The 22,968-nt window shown below is 28.0% G+C and overlaps 1 protein-coding gene across 1 annotated transcript; it reads right to left on the bottom strand.

Annotated features, from left to right (window-relative positions):
* LOC114185132 (G-type lectin S-receptor-like serine/threonine-protein kinase At4g03230) lies at nucleotides 1–4,018 on the bottom strand. Its single transcript, XM_028072666.1, has 8 exons — nucleotides 2,646–4,018; nucleotides 2,043–2,498; nucleotides 1,656–1,805; nucleotides 1,363–1,565; nucleotides 1,062–1,272; nucleotides 712–949; nucleotides 462–612; nucleotides 1–376 (listed from the first exon to the last, which is right to left on the bottom strand). The coding sequence occupies exons 1-8, from the start codon at nucleotides 3,943–3,945 to the stop codon at nucleotides 74–76; spliced, it is 3,012 nt and encodes a 1,003-aa protein (XP_027928467.1). The 5' UTR covers nucleotides 3,946–4,018; the 3' UTR covers nucleotides 1–73.
* Between the last annotated feature and the right edge of the window lie 18,950 nt (nucleotides 4,019–22,968).

Genomic DNA, 22,968 nt, shown 5'->3' with positions numbered 1-22,968 from the left:
TACAAAAAACCCTAACTTGTTATAAAATAGAACTAATATAACAATATACAGTTTTCATGGGTTTCATCATGTACTATCGACCTTGTTCGTAACTGCTGTCAAATTTCAGACTTGTTTCTGGTTTGCTAGAAGAAGAAGCTGAACCAGAATAACGCTTGTTCATAAAAAATGTTGGCTGTGTGGGAATTGGCATGCTTGTTGTCTCTATATCAAGCATGTACAAAACATTTGACATAGTGGGTCGATCACTTGGTTCATCTTGTATGCATAATAGCCCAACAACGGCACACTTGAAGAATTGATTTTCGTTGCATGTTTCACCAAGGCTAGGATCCATTATATCAAGTAACTTCTTCTCTGACCATAACTTCCATGCCTGATAGATACAATGTAAAGAAAAATTATTCAGTAGTCAATATAAGGCACAAAAACAACACAACACTGCAACACAAGAAGCATACATAACCCAAAAGGCTGGAAATTTGTTTGGACTCATAGAATCCTGTGTTCCTTTTTCCGCTAAGAATCTCCAACAGAACCACCCCAAAGCTGAAAACATCAGATTTCACTGAAAAAAGTCCATCCAAAGCATACTCTGGAGCCATGTATCCGCTTTAAAACAACAAAATCAATGTTAAATGTAGCAATGGAACATCACATTCAGAAAATTAGCAATAAGGCATATACAGTGAGAGTAGTTGGTGAACTTACTAGGTTCCCATCACTCTCTCTGTACTTGCTTCGGTTTCTTTTCCTCCAAATATTTTGGCAAGACCAAAGTCTGATATCTTTGGATTCATTTCCTGATCTAAGAGAACGTTGCTGGTTTTCAGGTCTCTATGAATCACTCTCAATCTAGAGTCTTGATGAAGGTATAGCATGCCTCGTGCAATGCCTACAATTATCTCAAACCGCATTGGCCAATCCAAGAGTATAGTTCGACTACGGTCTTTCAACGTATGCATTTCACATTTCAAATCAAGAACAAAGTTAGTGAAGTGATTGCCGTAATAATTAGAGAATACTTTAAGAAAGTTGTATGATGGAATATGGAGCCTAACCAAATATAAATGAGTCCAAGCTCTTATTTGGCATGTATTCATAGAGTAAAATATTTTCATCTCCTTTTATGCAGTAGCCCCTCAGTCTAACAAGGTTCCGATGTTGAAGTTTGGCAATCAAAATAACCTCATTCTTGAATTCTTGCAGGCCTTGAGTGGAAACACTTGAAAGTCTCTTCACAGCTATTTCTTGACCTCCAGGAAAAGTTCCCTGCATAAAAGGTTTCCATATATCATGAGATGATTTTGTATGGATTCAGTGCTTCATAGGTAATAAAGATTGATGCATTGAACAAATCACCTTGTATACAGGTCCGTAACCTCCTCTTCCAAGCTTGTTAGAATCTGAGAAATTATCTGTAGCTGCAAGAATGCTTGCAAAAGTGTAAAAGGGCACTTCAATGCCTTCGATGTCTTTTTCTTCTAAACTTCCTAAGCCAATTAAACCTTTCACATGTCTTTCACTCTCATACAAGCTCTCCTGAATTCGGGTGCTTGCTCCATCTGAACCCGGTAACAACAGATATATACATTTCATTATTTGTGTGAAGATAAAACGTTTTTATTTCAAAATACAAAACTACAAAATATTACCAAGTTTACGGGCTTTTTTCTTTCTCCAAACAATGCCAAATGCTATTATGCATGTCACAGCAGCCAGGGTACCAAGAGTTGGTAAAAGAATCAATTCTAGTCGAGTTGAATGATTTCCTGATAGCTCTTCTGTCACAGAATGGAAAAGAACTGCAAAAAGTAATAGGGCAAACACCATTATAATTGTACTACCAAAATACCATCAATTGACATCGCAGTTTTTAATTACAGTCAAGAAAATGTTTCAAAGGGGTTTGGAAAATCCAGGACAGGACTAATTCCATCTGCACGTGCTTGGAACAGCAAGAAAATCATTGACCCAATTACTTTTACGGTATTAAAGGAGAAAAATAGAAAAGTGGAGAGGCTGATGAAAAAAATCCTAACCTTGGGTGCAGCTGATTAATGTGTCATTCCAATTATAGTTTGAATCACAACGGCACCTACTTCCACCTTCCCCTGTTGCTCTGCATGTTGAATTTGGCCAATTCATGCAGTCTGTAAGCTTACTACAGGGGGGTTCTGGCGCTGGTAGCCAATTCATTTTTATTACGGAATCTTCAATATACTCAGCTATATTAAACGGAAAATCAGTCCTATTTTGACTGCTGAAACTGGAATTAAATAAATAGAAATAGTCTGTTTTAATTAAAAACATTCTGGTATCTTCATCGATCCAAGTTACTGGGTAAGACCTTCCTCCGGGAATCATAAAACTAACTTTGCCAGTGGATTTGTCGCAATTGAAGTTGTTGTACGTGGGGTCTCCACAGTTTGCTCCAGTGCTCAGCGGATATGGAATCGCATATATGCCGCAAGGTTCACAGGATTTAGCAGTTGGTGCTACACAACAACAATTAATAATTCAGCCATAAATCATGTTCCATAGTTTACCTTTCAATCCATCCTTCAAACTGATGAGTCAATACAATAAGACCTACGATATGATCTAGAAGTTTCAAGTATTGGAATTAAGGATATATAAAATACCTATATCTGATGTCTTAACCAAGATAGAAAGATCACGACCGCGCGGGTAGTTCTCAACAAGAGAAGTTAAAGGCCGCGTCCAGATATTGCACGAGTATGAATTACTGTCACGAAATGTAGAAGTATTAAATGAATATGCCTGGCACTGTGATTGTGGACACATGTTGATGCACCAGGATTGGCATTCTGCTTCTGTTTGAGTATCAATTTCTTGGTCTGGGTCATCCACTTTTATGTTGGTGAAGTTCAGGAACATCACGTCGTTGTTGGTACACGATGCTGATTTTCTCACACACCCTTTGGACTTCCATTCTCCGTCAGAACGAGAAACATGAATAGAACTGAATCCTGGAAAACATCTGCACGGAATGGAGTTATCTTTGTTACATAAGCTGAAGCTCCCGCAATAATCATACATGTCACACTTGCTCTCTGGCCCCGACCATTTCTTATTCCATTGTAATTCTTTCTCGTCCCACTTCAGAAACACTATCTCCCCGCTATAATTCATCAAAAGCCTTGATTTATTGTACGTGTAAGGTTGTGATACGAAGAGTGTTTTGTTAGAATAATTGTACGTTTTAGTATTCCAGATGTCGTTGTTCAACAAGTTAAATACCACTTGGGAAGCCGCTTCTGTGTTGTCAAGGTCAAGTTCAGCAAGTGTCCAGTAGATTTGTGATCGAGATTGCACAACGAAGCTCCGTGTCTCAGCCTGTTGAGTCAGCTTGAAGGTGAAGTTCCCAGGTGCTGGGTTAGCGGAGTCTCTCCAACAAGTCAACGACAAACTCGCATCCATTTTCATGCCGGGAAGAAACGTGTCTGTTGGGTTCTGGAAGCTTTCCCACAGGTATGTCGTTTCAGAGTCATCCTCTTTTAGTACTAGATTCCCAGAATCTAGGAGCTGCAGTGTTCTGTTTGAGGACGAGGATGCTCCAAGTTCAGAAGACCAGCGGGTTTTGAATGCATCTTCTACCACCAGATTTCCATCCTCCGCAATTCGAAAAACTCCACTGGAATCTGCAACAGGATCATCTCTATTAGCAACCCACACCACTGTTTGTGGCTCCAAGCCGTGATACCATATCCCCAAGTATCTTTTCTCTCCATTTTCCATACCAGAAGGAGAAAAGAAGCCCAGCTCAAATGTGGCGTTTGATGAAACAAGGTTTCCTTCGGAGGAGTCCTGAGTTATGTTCTGGTTAACCTTCAGAGTATCTCCACCCAAACATATTTGGAAGCATAACGGCAGCCATAGAAGAAGAAGGGAGAACGACAACACAACCCCTTCACTTCTCATTGCCAGAACAAACCTTCTACGATTTCTCTGATCCTTCTTCCCAAAATTTTGATATCAAATGCTATAAACTAAACCTCTCGTTATTTACTTGTTGATCCTTTTTACTCAATAAATACATAAATAAATGAATTTGTTGATCTTTCAACGAGCTAAAAATTAGAAAGCCATGTTTAAGTCTCGCTTGGCATGCTCAACAAAGATATTCTAATGCATTCATACTAGTCAAAGAAGAATATTATGTAAGAGGAGAGAAGGCATACAGAACTGTGGTTACTATAACTGTTACTAGTCAATTTTAATATAAATAATTTCTTTTAATTTTACACTCATTTAGCATCATAATAATAAGTTTATTTAATATTCTTGATTTTATAATTTATATATATATATATATATATATATATATATATATACACATATATATTATGTATATATTACACTCATTTAGCATCATAATAATAAGTTTATTTAATATTCTTGATTTTATAATTTATATATATATATATATATATATATATATATATATATATATATATATATATATATATATATATATATATATATTATTCCCGTATATCAGAAATGATGCATGGATCCAAATATTGTTTTAATTGAGTATCAAAACCCTCTTCAAATTAGTTATTTTTGAATTGAAATTTTATTAGTATGTTTTCAAAACTTATATATTTTTTAATTAAGTTCTTCATGTTTAATTTCTTCGTTAATTGAATGATTTATCTTATCTTTCTTATTTGTGTTTAGGTATTAAGAAAAGTATGTTATGTGTGTTTAATATAAAAATAAAGATAATATTAAGGTTAATAAAAAATAACGAGAGTTTCTAAATTCTTTGATAAAAAATATGTTGGATGATGAAGTTATCATACATATCCATTGATAGTTTTCATGCATAACCTATAAGCATTATCTTTTACATTTGTCCCGTGAAGACAAGTAATACAAGTGTTTATTTGCTGGGGTTATCCGAGGACCCAATTTAAGTCATTTAAATTGGGTTAGATTTTATTTATGATTTAGTTAAACTCAAACTAACTTCTCATAAATGGATTTGATGATGAGTTTAATATACAGTAAGTCGAAACCTAACTCAAAACTTACTCTTTTACTTGTGTTATGAAAAAACAATGATTTTTTTTTTTTTGTCACGTCTTGAATTAGTGCTAAATAACTTGTTACGATTTGATTTATTTACTTATTTGAGGCATTAATATAATTCTTGTAAATATTGTCTTATATTTTTAATTAGTTTGATAATTTAAAATTACAATTTTTAACAAAAAGATTTTTTTTTTAAATTTGACTAATTTTATGTCCACTTAGATAGATTTATTGTTCACACGGAAGTGAGATAAATGATTTGAAGGTGATAATATATTTGTTCATTTCTACATATTGGATGGAGAGGAGAAGAAAGAAAGAGAGAAATTCTTTTATTTTCCAAATCTCTCTCAAATATCATGATTTGAGGAAATATTAAGCAAATTACATTTATACTCTCAGTTTATCTTTTAGTTTAATTATAATAATAGTGTAAAATTATGACTTTTAAAATTATGTTTACAAAAATAACAAATACCGAAAATTTTAAAATTGTTATATAAAAAAATTAAAATGTAATTATTAATTTAAATTTTTTTATTAAAATATTTTGTATAAATGTTTTTTATTAAAATATTTTGTATAAATGTTTTTTATTAAAATATGTTATTTTAATTTATTCATTCTAATATTTAAAAAAAAAATCTAACTCACCTAATTATAATTTTAAATCCCTTTTAAAGGAAAATTTGATAATCTTTTTTTTTTCTATTAAACTTAATTTTTAATTTATCACATCCATCAAATTACTCATAAACTTTCACAAATTTTACTTCTAAATTCACTCACTTTCACCTCTAAATCTCTTAGTGAACAATACAAATTTCATTCTCTAATCCACTCAAATCTATCCCCTCACTCTTCCTCAAATCAATCTTCACATGTGAAGACACCCTAAACCCAATCCAACCAAGTTGATTTAGTTGGATTAGGTTTAGCATAAAAATTGTCTAAACCCAATCTAGCTTGATCATTATTTAGTGGGTTGCGTAATGGGTAGGGATGTCAAGGATATGGTACATGTAGTAACTCTCTTGTACTCTACCCGTTGGATAAATATATGTCTTGTATCCGTATCCATATCCATTGGGTATCCGTTATGTGAGTACTCGCATAATTTTTTAATATCCACGGGTATCCGCAGATATTTACACAAAAATAAAAGTAAATATTTAACAACATATTTTAATCGTAAATTCAAATAAAATACAATACATAACATTCATAAATTTCAAACAAAGTCCAAATAACCCATTTAAACAGTGTTGAATGACAGTTTACAAAGAAATTAAATTTTATTAAAACTAATTGATAGAAAAATAACTCATTCAAAATCTCAAAATCAATATGTTAATATTCTAATCATGTTTTTTAAATTATTATTTTAATTTAAATTAGAGTATAGCGGGTACGGATATACACGGGTACGGATACTATGATACCTGTACCCACTCCGTTAATATGCGGGTATTAAAAATACCCGTACTCGTTACCCGCGAGTATCCATTTACAATATCTATTTCCTACCAATTACGAATTTTATCCACAGATACTCGTGAGTACAAATTTTTTTTAACATTCTTATTAATGAGTTTGTCAAACTCTCATTGGCCTGAAAATACTCTTATTAAGTAAATAGATGATAGGATAAGATAACAATCACATTTCTTAATTAACGAAAAAACTAATTGAAATTACATAAAACCCAAAAATATAAATTTTTTTCAGTAATTAATGGATAAAAAAGATTAATGAGACTCATTTAAAAATATTCAAATATATATAATTAAATTTAAATATTTAACTATTTTTAATATTAAATGAGTTTGAATACAGAAGGACTAGTATAACAAAATAGTTGGAGAGATAAACAAAAATTAGACAACGGAATGAAATAATAGATATAGATATAAAAGCCATTCAATAACGTTGTTTTACTGCAATTATGTAATAATGTCATGAGTAGTATAAATAAGAAGAAATGAATAACAAAAACTATAGACCATACCACAATGTTCATTTACTTGAAAAGGAAATTCAAACGATTTGTAAAACAAAAATTAAATTTAAATTCTAAAATTAATTTTTGAATTATGTTTTCTATCCCTACCACTTTGGTGTCAAATAAATTGAAAGGAATAAAAAGCACTTGCAAAAATGGTGCTGATCTAAAAGTAAATAGACTAGTTATATACTTATTGTTATCTAGGTTGAGTTATGATTTTTTTTTCTTTTTTAATTAAATACTTTAATATTTACTTTGATTTCACATATTGGATATTTTGTCTTTTGTATATTTTTCTCTTGTCTTATTCATTTCAGTTCAGTTATAAATAAACAATGATAAATAATGGAAGAGAGGTTAACGTGAAAGTCTACGCCATTCGTCCGTACTCTCCTAGTCGCTTCTTTATTCTGCCTAGTGTTACTGTTCAAATAGATCCATTAGCTTTTTCCATTAGGTTTAATTAATTGTAGGTACCCAGTTTGGTACTAGAGTGTCAAATTGGTATCCGCTTTTAAAAAAGTGTCAATTGCATCCCAACTTTTGAAAATTGCTTCAATTAGGTCCCTTTCAGACAGAGTTGACTAACGCCGTTAGTCAACGTGTCACGTGTCAATCTGTGGTTTTTTTAATTTTTTTTTAAAAAAAATTTAAATTCTTTTTTAATTTTAAATTTTTTTTAAAAAAATAAAAATGCCACGTGTCAAGTCCCTGTGTGTGACACGTGGCATTGTCAGTGCCACGTGGCATTATAATGCCACGTGTCAGTGTCACTATTAGATGTCATTGTGTTGATTTCGATTTGGTCCCCACATATGTCTTTTTGTTTCAATTTAGTACCTAAGTATGTGTATCTGATTCAATTTTGTCCCAATTTTTTTTTTTAATAATTAAAATATTTTTGTAATCATTTTTTATAAGATTAAAAATAATTAAGTATAAATATTTTTACAAAATTAAGTACTAATATTTATAATGTTTCTCTCAATTTCAGACCAAATTTATTATTTGTATGAATGTTATGCTATTTATAAGTACTGAAATGACTTTTACCACTAAATTTTAATATAAATATCAAATACTTAATTTTTTTTAAACTTTTATACTTAACTACTTTTAATTTTATTAAAAAATATTTTAATTATTAAAAATTATTAGGTCAAAATTGAATCAAATACACATAAGTAGGTACTAAATTGAAACGAAAAAACATAAATGGGGACTAAATCGAAATCATCACAATGACATCTGATAGTGACACTGACACGTGGCATTACAATGCCACGTGGCACTGACAATGCCACGTGTCACACACAGGGACTTGACACGTGGCATTTTTAATTTTTTTTTAAAAAAAATTTAAAAAAAAAATTAATTTTTTTTTAAAAAAAAATAAAAAAAACCACAGATTGACACGTGGCACGTTGACTAACGGCGTTAGTCAACTCTGTCTGAAAGGGACCTAATTGAAGCAATTTTCAAAAGTTGTGATGCAATTGACACTTTTTTAAAAGCGGATACCAATTTGACACTCTAGTACCAAACTGGGTACCTTACGATTAATTAAACCTTTCCATTATTATAAAAACTGTTTTAAAATACCAAATAACGCATTTTTATTAATGTAACTTGTGTATATAAAATTATTATCTGGTTGGACTACAATTCATCTGTGACTTAAAAACATATTATATATATATATATATATATATATATATATATATATATATATATATATATATATATATATATTCGATTTCATTCAATGTGAGTTTTTTTTCACATGATCAGCAAATACTCGGCTTTTAATCTAATTGGAGTGTTTCACGTTTCAGTATCCATGAAGAAAGTTAGTTTAACGCAAATGTTGTTAATTTCATGAACCAAACTCACTCAAACAATTAACATATTAATCTCTTAACTTTCAATTAGAAGTTCATGCATAACAAGTTTATATTTTTATTTCTTTTGGTTTTTCAATAACAATGAAATTGGAAACACAATGATAATTGATGAAGCGAAAAGAAAAAAATTGTAAAAAGCCAAAGTAATAGACGGTGAGAGAGGTTGCAATAAAATGACAAGAGCATAAATTGCAAAAAGTAAATTAATAAGAAAATGTAAAAGAACTTGTAACATAAATTAATATCACAGTAATAAATATTAAATTAATTATTTTTTCTGTTCACAAGACACTTGTGTATATTGTTTTACAAGTAGTTATTTTTGTAAAATACAAAATAAACATATTTATATTTTCAATCTTTCTTAAACTGTTAAGAGATTTAAATTCAGAATTTGAACAAGTTACATGCTAAATATATAACTACCCTAAAATTACCCTTAGCTTTAGTCGTTGATTTTTACGAATTTTTTCATAATGATTTTGCTCTCATCCTTAATTTGCTTCTTAGTTTCGTTCGACAATTACTTTATGATTTTCTTTTTCTCTCCATCGATGTTCGAACAAGGGTAAATAACTTGTTTTTATTGTCAAATTGGAGTAAATAATCGATTTCTAATAAGTTTTATGCTCATGCTAGTGTCCTTCACTTACACAATTACCGTAAAATATAGCCATTTGTTTTTCGTTTTTCTCATAAAGCTTGACTTTTGATCTGTCGATCAAACGATATAAGATTTTTTCTTCTATCGATTGTATTATCGATTGTATGAGACCTACTCCACTATTCTTTGGTCTTATTGACTCTCAATATTTTCAATAATTTATTTCTACTTTTATACCCTCAATCTTATGTAATCAATAAATTACCAATTAACTGTTCTTTTCTTTGATTTAATTAGTTCAATTTTAAATGCATTAATATTAGATACTTTTAAAAAAGCCAGTAATCATGAGTTAGATAGTGCACACCTGACAAAAACGAAATGTGGAAAAATTGTTACATACCAACTTAAATTGTTGAGCTTAGAGGGCCTTTAATTTATAGTGTGCAATTACATTTTCTATTTCTTAATTTAGGAGTATATAAAGAAAACTTTTACTTAGTTGTGAACGTAACCCATTTCCATGAAACTTTCACTAAAATATAAACTGGGCCAAATTAGACTATTCAACTTTTACAAGTTAGACCATATACTTTTCTTTTTGGTGGGAAACATAACTCGAGATTTTTCTTTCACTTCGAGTTCTTATTTCTTTATGCATTTTTCTCACAGGGAAAGGTTTTATGTGAGAAAATCATTTCTACTTATAAAGTATACCATTCGGCACCCAAACATGTCCAATATGACCTACAGAATTTCGGTTTATTCACGTAAACAATAGTATTAACATAATTATGTAATTAAATGTTAATCAAATAGTATAATATATGGCTCTACTTAATCTTGATCCAACTAAGTAAGAGATTCATAATAATGCTATAAATATGTTGCGTACATATTATCTTAGTTAAAACTATGAGTGACTTGGGGTGTGAGACATTTAAGTGAGAAACACATAAATCATCAAACCTTTTTTTTCTTTCTTTCCTATTCTCAAAGGTGTAATTTATATTTTATTTTATATTATTTACTTATTAGTAATTTTATGTAAAACAAAACTAATTATTAATAACTTAATTGGTATCAATTTAATTTAATTATTATTGATTCCTCTCCTGTAATTAATCATTGTAATGTAATTTTTTTAATGATATAATCAGATTTCTCTTTGAATTAGCCAACAAACTTTTTTTCATTTTTTTTTCACTACTTTATTTCCTATTTTCAAAGGTGTAATGAGACTAGAGATACTAAATAACCCACATGGTTATTTTAGGAATTTGTCTCCATTTTGATGGGAAATTCATGCAAATACTTGAATTTTTCAATTGGATATGGAGATGAGAATGTACATATTTGTTTTGTCCCTTTCTCCATACTCGTTACAATACTTGTCTCCGTCATATTCTCATCCCCATTTAAATTATTAAAATTTATGAGTGCTAAAGAAATGGTTGGAGAGGGAAGGAGAAATAGTCGACATCTAAAGACTGACTTAGAAGATTAGACACAAGATTCGAACATAGTTTATCATGTAGTTAGTTTTATTAACATAAACTAGTTTTAAACTTGTGCTTACCCACAAGATGATATTTATTTTTGTGTTTTTTTAATGGAAGTTAATATATATTATATTAAGAAGAATTAAAGGTCGAGAAAATAAATAATAAACTATTTTTAAATTTATAATTAAGTAATGAATAAAATCATCACAAAAAATTATGTGTGTAAAAAATGTAAATAATAGACTTTATAAAAATATAAATGACAAATCATGTGTAAAAAATATAGAGTAGACTCTTTAAAATTACAGAATGAATAGATTATGCATAGATATGTAAAGTAGACCAACTAAAACTACCTTTTAGTGCATGAAGAGACTAATCTAATATGTATTGACAAACTCATATTATTTGTGTATCAACAAACTTGTTTAATATGTGTTATTAGATTCATCTAGTCAGTATATGGACACATTTACCAAATGTGTATTGTTAAACTTATTTAATCAATGTATGGACAGACTCATCTTATGTGTATTGCAAGACTTCTACAATTAGAGCATGAATATAATTGTCTAATGTGTATGAATAAACTCGTGTAATATATATTGGTAAACTTATCTAATCAGTTTGTGAATAAACTTGTCTAATCCGTGTATGAGTAATTACTATTTTGTTTAATTAAAATTTGTAATATTAAAAATAACTATGAATTTTGTTATTTTTATTTAAGTGTCTCAATTTGATTGCTCATTTTCACATATTTTTAAATATATTTATTATTATTATTATTATTATTATTATTTCAATTAAAGTATTAAATATAATTGATACTGTTTAAGAACTAAAATAATAAGTTATTTAAAAGAAAAATTATGAAAAAATATTGTTTATAATATATTAATATTATTAATAATTACAAATAATAATACTTGTGAAAATATTACAAATAATAATATTATTTATAATTTATATTATAGTTGAAATCATAAATAAATGAAAAAATAAAAACAAATTGATAAGATTTAAATTCAGGTTCTTTTATACTAAAGTTTTAAAATGATGAAAAAAATTAACTTTTTCAAAAGAAGAAAATGAGTAATATAATAATTTTGATAATTTTTTTTTAATGTGTAATAGATTAATGTTGCACATGTTTGCTGATATGTAATTATTTTTTTTTGAAATTTTTCTATCTTTGTTATTAATTTTTGTAATTGAAATATTCTTTTATTTTTTTAGAAGACATATTCCATTTCCGGATGTATTTCTAACCAACAGGATCGAGTGTTGGAGAACCATTATACAGATTATGGACCGATGTTTAAGATTGATATAACTTTCCCACTCAGAAAAGTAAAGAACCAAGAAGCCTTGCATTACTGTCATCGTCCCATCACCGATATTGAAAATCAAATTAATATTAAAGAAAAACGTGTATTGTGTCTATTATTTAAAAATACATCAAAAAATAAAAAATTGGACCGAATTATACTTTTCGAAGTTAGACAGTATATTTTTTCTTAGAAAGTATCAACTCAAGATTTTCCTCCCTTCGAGTTCTTGTTTCTTAATGCATTTTTCTCACAGGGAAATACAATTCTATTTAGAAAGTATACAATTCCATTTAAGAGACTTGTTCTGGCATAGAGTTGGTTATAAACCATAGAATAAAGATGATGGTTATGCTTAATCGGTTTATCTTCATTTAAGGGACTTGTTCTGGTATAGACTTGGTTCTAAACCATAGAATAAAGAATGAATAAATAATTTATAATTCAAAACTACCAGTACTTTAAGTTGGAAAATCCAAATGTTTAGACCTATGACCTTAAATCTTATATCTGTAACCTTATGAAAAACAGTAAGATAAAAGATATAATTCCTTTATCTTTTGCAAAACTATCTCTCAGTTATAGAAGATTTACATTCATGAGGCTTTTCCCTGCATCTCCGATAGTTTCTCCTGTATCTCCAAACTCTTTTCAATTTCAGCTTTGTCTCCAGTAAAAAGTAAATATTAAGGAGTAAATTTTCTTTCTTTATATTTGTTCGAACAGCCCACTTCCTGCACCTCCAATATTTTGAAACCACTACTTCTCTCTTCTGTTTGCTCATGCAGTGCACCCCCAATATTTCCAAGTAGCCCTAAAAGTATCAGAAATCATGGTAAATAGCATCTTACATATTAAAACAACCTTCAAATTAATTCTTAAAATGTACTCAAATAGTTCGAGAACAAAATTGATGGTTGGTTTATTCAATCAGAAAAATATGAAGACTTCAAAAGAAGCAACTGAAACTCACAAATCCAACTGTTTTTCACAGACATCGCTGTGGAAATAGAGAGTGATTGCTATTTCAAATTCACCCCAACCGCTTTCTGACAATTCAAACGGTGGCGACTCCACAACTCTAGTGGGGTTATTAAAACTAGGATGTAATTGAAACACAACCCGCTTAATCACCACCCCAAGATCTTCATTCGAAGCTCCGCGTACATACATTGTCCATTTGTGTGATTGAGACCTGGTAGCAGTGAAGGATTAGAGACTCTAGCCAAATCCAGTGACCCAAAAAAGAAAACAAACAAAGACCCAACTTACTCACTGGCCTTCCTACCAAAATAGAATGCAATGGTCCCATACACTATCGGGACACAAATTTCAACATCTTTGATCCTCCTGTTCGCATTCTGAACCAAAATAAAAATCTTTAGGGAAAAAAATTCGGTATCCAAAACCCAGAAACGTGGGAAAAAGAAACCAAGAAGGAAAGAATCATGCAGACCTAGAGGAACAATGAGACAGAATTAGGGTTGAAGAAATTAATGATAGAAGCTGAAAAAGGGGTTACCTTCTTTCGGAATCCTCATATGGTATTGTTATTTTCAGGTGAGATACTTTAATGGCAGATGCACCATCGGACTAAAATAGGAGAAAAAAAAAAAAAGACGGACGAAGTCCGCAACTCAAATATTTGAAGTTGAAACGGAGGTTGACATCCCTAATATAAAATAATACGGATGTCGATATCTATAACTAAAATGTCTGAAACGGATGTTTGATATCTGTAATAAAAAAAATAAAAAGAATTATGAAACGAATGTCGATATCCATAACTCAAATGTCTGAAACAGATGTCAACATCCATAATACCCAAAAAAGTAAAATAAAAATTATGAAATTTGTCGACATCTACACCACAATTTTCAAAAGTAAATGTCGACATTCATAATACAAAAAAAAAACAAAAAAATTACGAAACGGATGTTGACATCCGCAACTCAAATGTCTGAAGCGGATGTCGACATTCGTAATACCAAAAAAACAAAAAAGAATTATGAAACTGATGTTAAGATCTGCAACACAATTTTTTGAAGCAGATGTCGACATCCATAATATAAAAAAAAAACAAAATAAAATTACGAAACGGATGTCGACATCTACAACTCAAATGTCTAAAACAGATGTCAACATCCGTAATACAGAAAAACAACAAAAAATTTACGAAACGAATGTTGACATTCACAACACAATTTTCTGAAGTGGATGTCGACATCCACAATAGTAACACAAGTAAATTTTAATGGACATCAGTGATAACAAACAACATTCGAGTGATTCCAGTGATAAGAAACAAGATTACAATTGGAATGTAAATACTAACTTGGAAGAAAAACACTTTGATGAAACAGGACCACTGCTCAAGAGTTTGAAGCACGGATGGAAGAAAGAGCTTGAAGCGGGGACCACCGGGACCACTGGTGGGAGCTTGAAGCACAGAGACTCAGAGAGCACAAAGCACCACAAACATTGAGAGGAAATAGAGATTGAAGAAAACAGAATAGGAGGAAAGTTGGGAGTGCAGGCACTCACAGAAATAAAAAGAAGGGAACCGGTAGCAGCACAATAAATTTGCTTTCGCTGCTTTCGACCACCAAAGTAGGTAAAATTAATCAGAGACAAAAAATGTAATTATCGGGGATAGAGGAGAAAGATTGGGGTGCAGGGAGAAGCTCCTACATTCAATCTTTGATCAAAACTATCTGTAAAGACTTAGGCCCACATTCAGAGCCTAAAATTATTTTCCTCAAATTCTTGGGTCGACCATCTCTATTTATACAGATTCACTGTCCCAATAAAAGAGAATATTAAAAGTAATCCTTGAAAATGATACCAATAACCCTAATTCGTTATAAAATACAACTAAAATAAAAAGATATAGTTTTCATGTATTAAATCTTAAGCTTTGATCACTTATCGGCCATGATCATAACTGCTGTCAAATTGCAGACTTGTCTCGGGTTTGCTAGAACACAAAGCTAAGCTAGAATAACGCTTGTTCATAAAAAATGTTGGCTGTGTGGGAATTGGCATGCTTGTTGTCTCTGTGTCAAGCATGTACAAAACATTTGACATAGTTGGTCGATCACTTGGTTCATCTTGTATGCATAGTAGCCCAACAACTGCACACTTGAAGAATTGATTTTCGTTGCATGTTTCACCAAGGCTAGGATCCATTAAATCAAGTAACTTCTTCTCTGACCATAACTTCCATGCCTGATAGATACAATGTAAAGAAAAATTATTCAGTAGTCAATATAAGTCATAAAAACAACACAACACTGCAACACAAGAAACATACATAACCCAAAAGGCTGGAAATTTGTTTGGACTCATAGAGAAATATTGGATTTTTTTTTCTTTGCCTTATTCATTTATATTCACTTATAGACAATGAGAAATAATGGGATAGAAGTCAAGGTCAAGTCTACGCATTTGTCTGTACTCCTCTGGTCCTTCTTTCTTTGTCAAGTGTTATTGCCCAAGCAGATTTTTAGCTTTTCAATGAATTATTACTTAATATTTTCTCTTATTTACATGTTGTTCCTATTAAAGTTCCAATTGTCCTGTATAGTTTAAAAATCGATATTTAAGATAGTTTAAATATTTTTTTTCTTTCTTATATTTTTTGAGGTATTTTTTAAGAATAAAAATGTGACAAGACAAACATTAAAAAATAGACAATATTTCAGATTTATGATGATCAGAATGTTGACATTTATTATAAAACTGATAATGGAACCATAAAATATATATATATATATATATATATATATATATATATATATATATATATACTTGTTTTGGTCGACAAGTTAGGGAGTATCAACTCTCATAAATTTTCCTCCCTTGTGTGTGCATGCGTCTTTCTTTTACTTTGGAAAATGTTGTTTCTTAATGCATATTTCTCGCATGGAATGATTTTATGTGAGAAATACAATTCTATTTAGAAAGTATATCATTCAGCACCCACACAACTCGAATACCATCAGCTACAAAATTTCGGATTATTTAAGTAAACAATAGTATTAACATAATCAAGCAATCAAATGTCGGTCAAATACTAATATAATAGTTATACTTAATTAGTTCCATCAAGAGATTTTTTTATTGTTGAAAATATTTAACATAATTTATAAAATATTATAATTAAATAAAATTTTATCATTACTAATGTTTTTATGTAATATTAATTTTAGATGTAAATGTTATTTATTGATAAACGGTTTTTTGCATTTATTTTATTGATCACAAATTATTTTATTTTAAAATCAAATTTATTATAATTGATTACTAAGTTTCTTCCTTCTTCTACTTACAAATACTAATAATATATTGTCTTTTAAGATATTTGTGTTCATAATGAGTATTGATGTTTCACTGCACTCGATCGATGTGTCAGGTTGTTGCATCTTGCGAGATAAGCGCGTGTGCATATAATTTTATTTTATTTTGTGGAGTAAAGGCGTTTTCTCTCTATGACGACGCTTAACGTGTCTTAACTCAAGTTATTTCTACATCTTTCTCCAATTATAATTGTATCATATTTATGTTATAATTTGTTTGACTCGAAGAAAATTCTATTATCTATATCTTTGTTATATAATAATTATTGTTTATTTTTATTCTTTTCCTAACATTTTTAGAGAGAAAAATATTTTTATTTTACTTTACTTATCATTATTTCTTTTATTGCAAAAGTCAAAAATGATGTTATATAATATGTTGTTCATATATATAATTAAATAATTCTCAAGTATTTCTAAAAAATTTATGGGTAAAATTTCTCTTTCTGATAGTTACGACAAATAAAGTTTTTCTCATTGAAATATAGTTATACTTCTTTGTGATATATAGAACTACTAATTCAGTTGTTATGATATTTTTTATAAAGATATTTGATATCATAGATATATTTTAAGTGTTTTGTTTAATAATATTTATAAAATATATTGTCCTACTAAAATTGTTGTTAAGTAATGGAAATCACTTAAATTGAAATATGAGTTTCTTGAAGAGTTTAATGTAAATATTCTTGCGAAAAATAATTGCATTTGAAATGATTAATAATAAACATATTCATATTCATGAATTTAAAACTTTTGTTTATTTATAATTGTTTTATTTGACAATGAGTTTTATGTTTTAAGATTACCCCTTCAAGGTATAATTGTACTCAAGTTTTAAAACATAAGTCTGAAAAATTATTTTTTGATGTTTTGGTTATGTGTCTTTATTTGAGGAAAAACATCATTTTTATTTGTAAACCATGTTCATTGTTTTCGGTCAAATTACAAACTTTAAGCTAATACTATTATTATAGATTTGCATATGAAATCTCATCTAAAAGGCATGTCACTAACTATGAGTTAAATTATGTTTTTAATTCAAATAATTGATTTATAGATTATAAGACTAATGTTCATGTGTATGCTAATAAAAAAATATTTTTTTATACCAAAAATGAAAGAATTTTTTTTTTGTTTATTATTAAGTGATTTTTTTGTATAATAGGGTTATTATTTCTGGATGACAAGGAGTTTTTGTTGTTAAAGGATATATTTATGATGATTTATTTTTAAGTTAAGACTTATACTTTTATCATCAAATATAATATCTAGTATAAATTTAATTGATCATGTTGATCAAACTCTTAAACTGATCATGGATTTAATGATCAATCACATATTATACGATGTTCCTATAATATATTTGATAACACATACAATACAAAATAATAAAATTTCATTAAAGATATTTAGAAAACTAGTTACGTTTAGTTTAAAGCTTCAATTTTTTTAAAAAAAGAATTGATTAATTTTAAAGTTGTAGTCAAAACTCGTGACTTTTTTTAGTCTTGCACGAAAAAAAAGAAAAAAAGATATAATTGCAAATTTTATTTGTATTTTGAAAAACATGACTAAGGTTATTAAAACGATATCTAAAATAATTGTAGTGATTAGTGATCACATGCAGTAGAAAATAAATGTCGGATCTCGAGGTTTTTCTAGAACGGCCACTGAAACATCCTGACTTTGATCTGCATGCGACAAAGTCACCCATCACAACATGAAAGCAATATTTTTCGATATTTGCTTGGACAACGTTTAAGTGAGACATCTAACACTAAAAAATATTATATTTCCCAGTAATTTGGTTTTGAATTTTCTTTTTAAAAATATTTATAAATTTTGTTGCAAAAAATAATTTATAAAAAATTACTGTCAATACTTTTACAAAATATTTTGTATAAAATATTTTTCATAATAAATTTTATAAAAAATAATTGTAAATTTTATAATTTTATAAATATAATTATCTACGAAAAAATTACTTATCAATTAAAATTTTTAGAAAAAATAACAAAAAACAATATTTTCTTGTAAATATTTATAAAAAATTTTAAAAAAATCTCATAAAAGAATTTTTAGTAATAACAATTATTCCTTTTCTAAGGTGAACTAATAGCAGAATTCCCAAACTGCCTTTGTTCCAAACTGGTTTATCACACATTTATAATAATATAACATATATACTTGTAGCCTTGGAACATTTCCATCAGATCAAGAAAAAAAAAAGGAAAAGGAAGGGAGGGCCTAATGGCTTTGAAGTTGGAAATATATAAGGCCTCCTGCTACAAACATTATGAGTTATTTAAATACTTAACCAATTAAGTGTTCCAAATAACTTTTTAGTATAAATATTTATTTTAAACTTGTTTATTTAAGATTTTATTTCAAATTTTATATTTTCATAAATATTCACAATTGAATAATAATCAGATGTACCACGAAAATGTATGAATAAAAACAGAAAAAGAAAGAATAAAAAATAATGGTTTAAATTTATATTGACTTTATATGAGTCATAAAAATGTGTTATTAAGCAGAAAATATTTACTTTTATTTACTCTTATTTTTATTTGAAAAGAAAATTGATCTTTGAAGGTGAAAAGAGAATCTTTAAGGGAGTGAAACTTCACTCAGGATAAAAAAATTCATCTATGGAAGATTTTTAGGTTTAAGTGAATAAGAAAATAAGAAAATTTATGAGTGTAAAAGTGAGTATGAAAATTAAATAAGTGCTCCCTGTGAAATGGATATGTATTTATCGGCTTTTGAACAAAAAATAATCAGTATAACATATAGTTGGTTATTGACTATTTCTAGAATATACCATCCACTCAAAAAAACTATTATGAAGAGGTTTTAATTTCAATCTGGGAAGTTTTTACCTCTGCAAATTAATGTATGACTTTTTTAAACCACTGTATATAAGTTTGCCACAACCTATTTTATGGAGGTCTACGAGGACTTCTAATATCTGATTTATTGTAAAAATTTTTTTTAGAGTTTTAATATTTTTTATTAGTGAAGATTTGAAATCTTCTTTAATTTCAATTATTTAATTTCAAAAATTTAAAAAGAAAATGATAATTTAACAAAGTTTTTTTTGACAAACAATTATTTATGGTAAATTGGTATCAAATTGGTTTACAAAATTTTAGTGCTTTTGGTATTGTATTTTATAAATTATCATTGCTTTTGTTTAGGTATCTTTTTAAATGAATAAATCTTGGATTTCTAATTTTCGAAATACAATTGAAAAACAAATTATTATTTTTAAAATACTAGAAATAACGAAGAGCAGTAAACACAAAATAAATAATACAAAAGTTAAAATCTCTAAAATATAATTTTCAAATCGAAGAGGGTATTAATCCTCCAAAAGAAAAAAGTGAAAGAAACTGAGGTTTTAAATCCAAAAATAATTTTTTTGACAAACATTTAGTTGATAAAGTTACTATAGAGTAATTTTTTATTTTTTTTATAGAAGTTACAAAAATATATTAATAAAGTTTTATAGTTTTTTTACCATAAATAATTGTTTGTCAAAAAAAAGTGTGTGAAAACAAAAGTGTGTTAAACAGTATAAATAATTCAAATACTATCATGAAATACGCTTAAAACGTCAAATAAACTTAATAAAATTTGGTAATAAAAACTAAATCTACACATTTCTAAATATAAGGGATTAAATTGATATCAAGTTTTGAAGAATGACTAATTCCAAAATTCATTAAAACTTGAGAGACCAAAAGCATATTTAACCCCTTTTAAACCCATGATTTGTTGACAGCAGAACATGTTTCCAAAGTTATATGCATCCGTGTCTTGAATTCATGATTATGTTCGTTTTTCTGAGACAACGGGAGTGTGACTTATCCGATATCTTTAAAATGAAATAAAAGAAGTTATGTATCTTTCTTTAGCCTTGTGGAAGTTATTAACGAAAGGATTTATTATCTTTCTATGAACTACAGAGTTTACATATATGTCAGACATTATGATTGAAGTCAAACTCAAACATTGTAGAATATAGAACAACGTGTGAAACAATCCCCTCTAGCCTTTGTATTTGCCTTCAGCCACCACTGACCTTTCACATTCTAAGTGAAACTCACCCTCATAACTAATTACCAAAAGTAACTTTCTTTTCCTAACCTTTTTGTAGCTTGCAAACGGATACCAACCACCACTCAACAACATTTAGCAATCAAACAGATACAATTCTATTTAGAAAGTATACAATTCCATTTAAGAGACTTGTTCTGGCATAGAGTTGGTTATAAACCATAGAATAAAGATGATGGTTATGCTTAATCGGTTTAGCTTCATTTAAGGGACTTGTTCTGGTATAGACTTGGTTCTAAACCATAGAATAAAGAATGAATAAATAATTTATAATTCAAAACTACCAGTACTTCAAGTTGGAAAATACAAATGTTTAGACCTATCACCTATCTTCTTATTTATACTTATAAATACTTTAAATCTTATATCTGTAACCTTCTGAAAAACCAGTAAGATAAAAGATATAATTCCTTTATCTTTTGCAAAACTATCTCTCAATAATTGAAGGGAAAACCTCCAAAATTTCTTCTACACCTCCAAATTTTCTCTAAATTCCTAAAAAACCCTTTGACCATTTAAGAAACCCGCAGACACCACACCCCCAAAATTTTTTCGACTTTCGAAAGTCAAAATATATAACTTCCGGAAGTCAAAATATATAACCGAAAGTCAACTTCCGAAAATCAAAATATATCACCAGAAGTCGACTTCTGAAATAAAAAAGTATCACCTTAAGTCAACTTCCGAAAGTCAAAAATTATCACTGGAAGTCGAATTCCGAAAGTCAAAAAATATTCTCGGAAGTCGACTTCCGAAAATCAAAAAATATTTTCGAAAGTCAAAAAAAAATTCTCTGAAAGTTGACTTCTGTAAGTAAAAAATCAAATTTTCTTTTAAATATTTTAAATTCGTTTTAAAATTTATATCTTTTAACTTTTAATGATTTTTTTAGTTTATTATTTTATTTATTTCTTATGTTTTCAAATTTTTTAATATATACTTTTTTAAAAATATTAATATCTATATATATAATTTTATTTTTATTTAATATAGTGAAAAATAAATATAAATATAAATTATATATGTTAATAAACTGAAAAATAAATATAAATATCTTTTCGTTTTCTTTTAATTTTAAATTTCATTATTTATATATATTATTTTAAATATGATTTTTTTAATTCTTTTTTTATTTTTATTAAATTTTTAATAAATTATATAAAAATAAATTTAAATTTAAAAATATTAAAAAATATATAATTGAAAATTTTTAAAAATTTGATTAAAATAAAATATTTAAATTTTAAACAAAATTAAAAAGTTCAAATAACAAAAATTATAATAATATCAATAAAATAAATAAAATTAAAAAACAATTTAAATTAAAATAATAACTTTAAGTTAAAAACAGAAAATATATATATATATATATATATATATATATATATATATATATATATATATATATATATATATATCAATATTTATATAGTATTATTATTACCTATTTTTTTATTTTTTGAAGTAATTTTTTTAAAATTTAATGTTTTATAATTTTTAATATGTATTTTAAAATATAAAATAAAATAAGTTTTAAAATATAAAATAAAATAAAAAGTTTTAAAATATAAAACAAAATAAAAGTTAGAAAATATAAATTTTAAAAAGAATTAAAAATATTTAAAATTGACATAATTTTTTTTAACTTCCGGAAGTCGATTTTCGGAAATATATTTTAACTTCCAGGAGTTGACTTGAGAATATTATTTGATTTTCGGAAGTCAACAATGATTTTTGACTTTCGGAAGTCGATTTCCGGTAATATATTTTTATTTTCGGAAGTCGACTTTCGGTGATATATTTTGATTTTTGGAAGTCATATATTTTAACTTCCGGAAGTCGACATCCGGAAGTATTTTTAGAGTGTAATGTCTGTGAATTTTCTTAAATGGTCAAAAGATATTTTGGGAATTTTAAAAAATTTTGGAGGTGCAGAAGAAATACTTGGAGGTGTAGGAAGAAAGACCCTTATAGAAGATTTACATTCAATCTTTGGATCAAAACTATCTATAAAGACTTAGGCCCATATTCGGAGCCCAAAATTATTTTCCTCAAATTCACTGTCCCAA

Source organism: Vigna unguiculata, chromosome 5 (assembly GCF_004118075.2).
Source record: "Vigna unguiculata cultivar IT97K-499-35 chromosome 5, ASM411807v1, whole genome shotgun sequence".
Lineage (NCBI taxonomy): Eukaryota > Viridiplantae > Streptophyta > Magnoliopsida > Fabales > Fabaceae > Vigna > Vigna unguiculata.
The sequence above is the reverse complement of the archived record's forward strand: the minus strand, read 5'-3'. Positions and strand labels throughout refer to the sequence as shown.

Coding starts and splice junctions, on each gene's coding strand:
- LOC114185132 (XM_028072666.1), bottom strand. CDS start 3,945: ATGAGAAGTGAAGGGGTTGTGTTGTCGTTCTCCCTTCTTCTTCTATGG. Junction 1,566..1,655: donor GAAAAAAGCCCGTAAACTTG/GTAATATTTTGT, acceptor TACCGGGTTCAG/ATGGAGCAAGCACCCGAATT. Junction 613..711: donor GAGAGAGTGATGGGAACCTA/GTAAGTTCACCA, acceptor GTTGTTTTAAAG/CGGATACATGGCTCCAGAGT.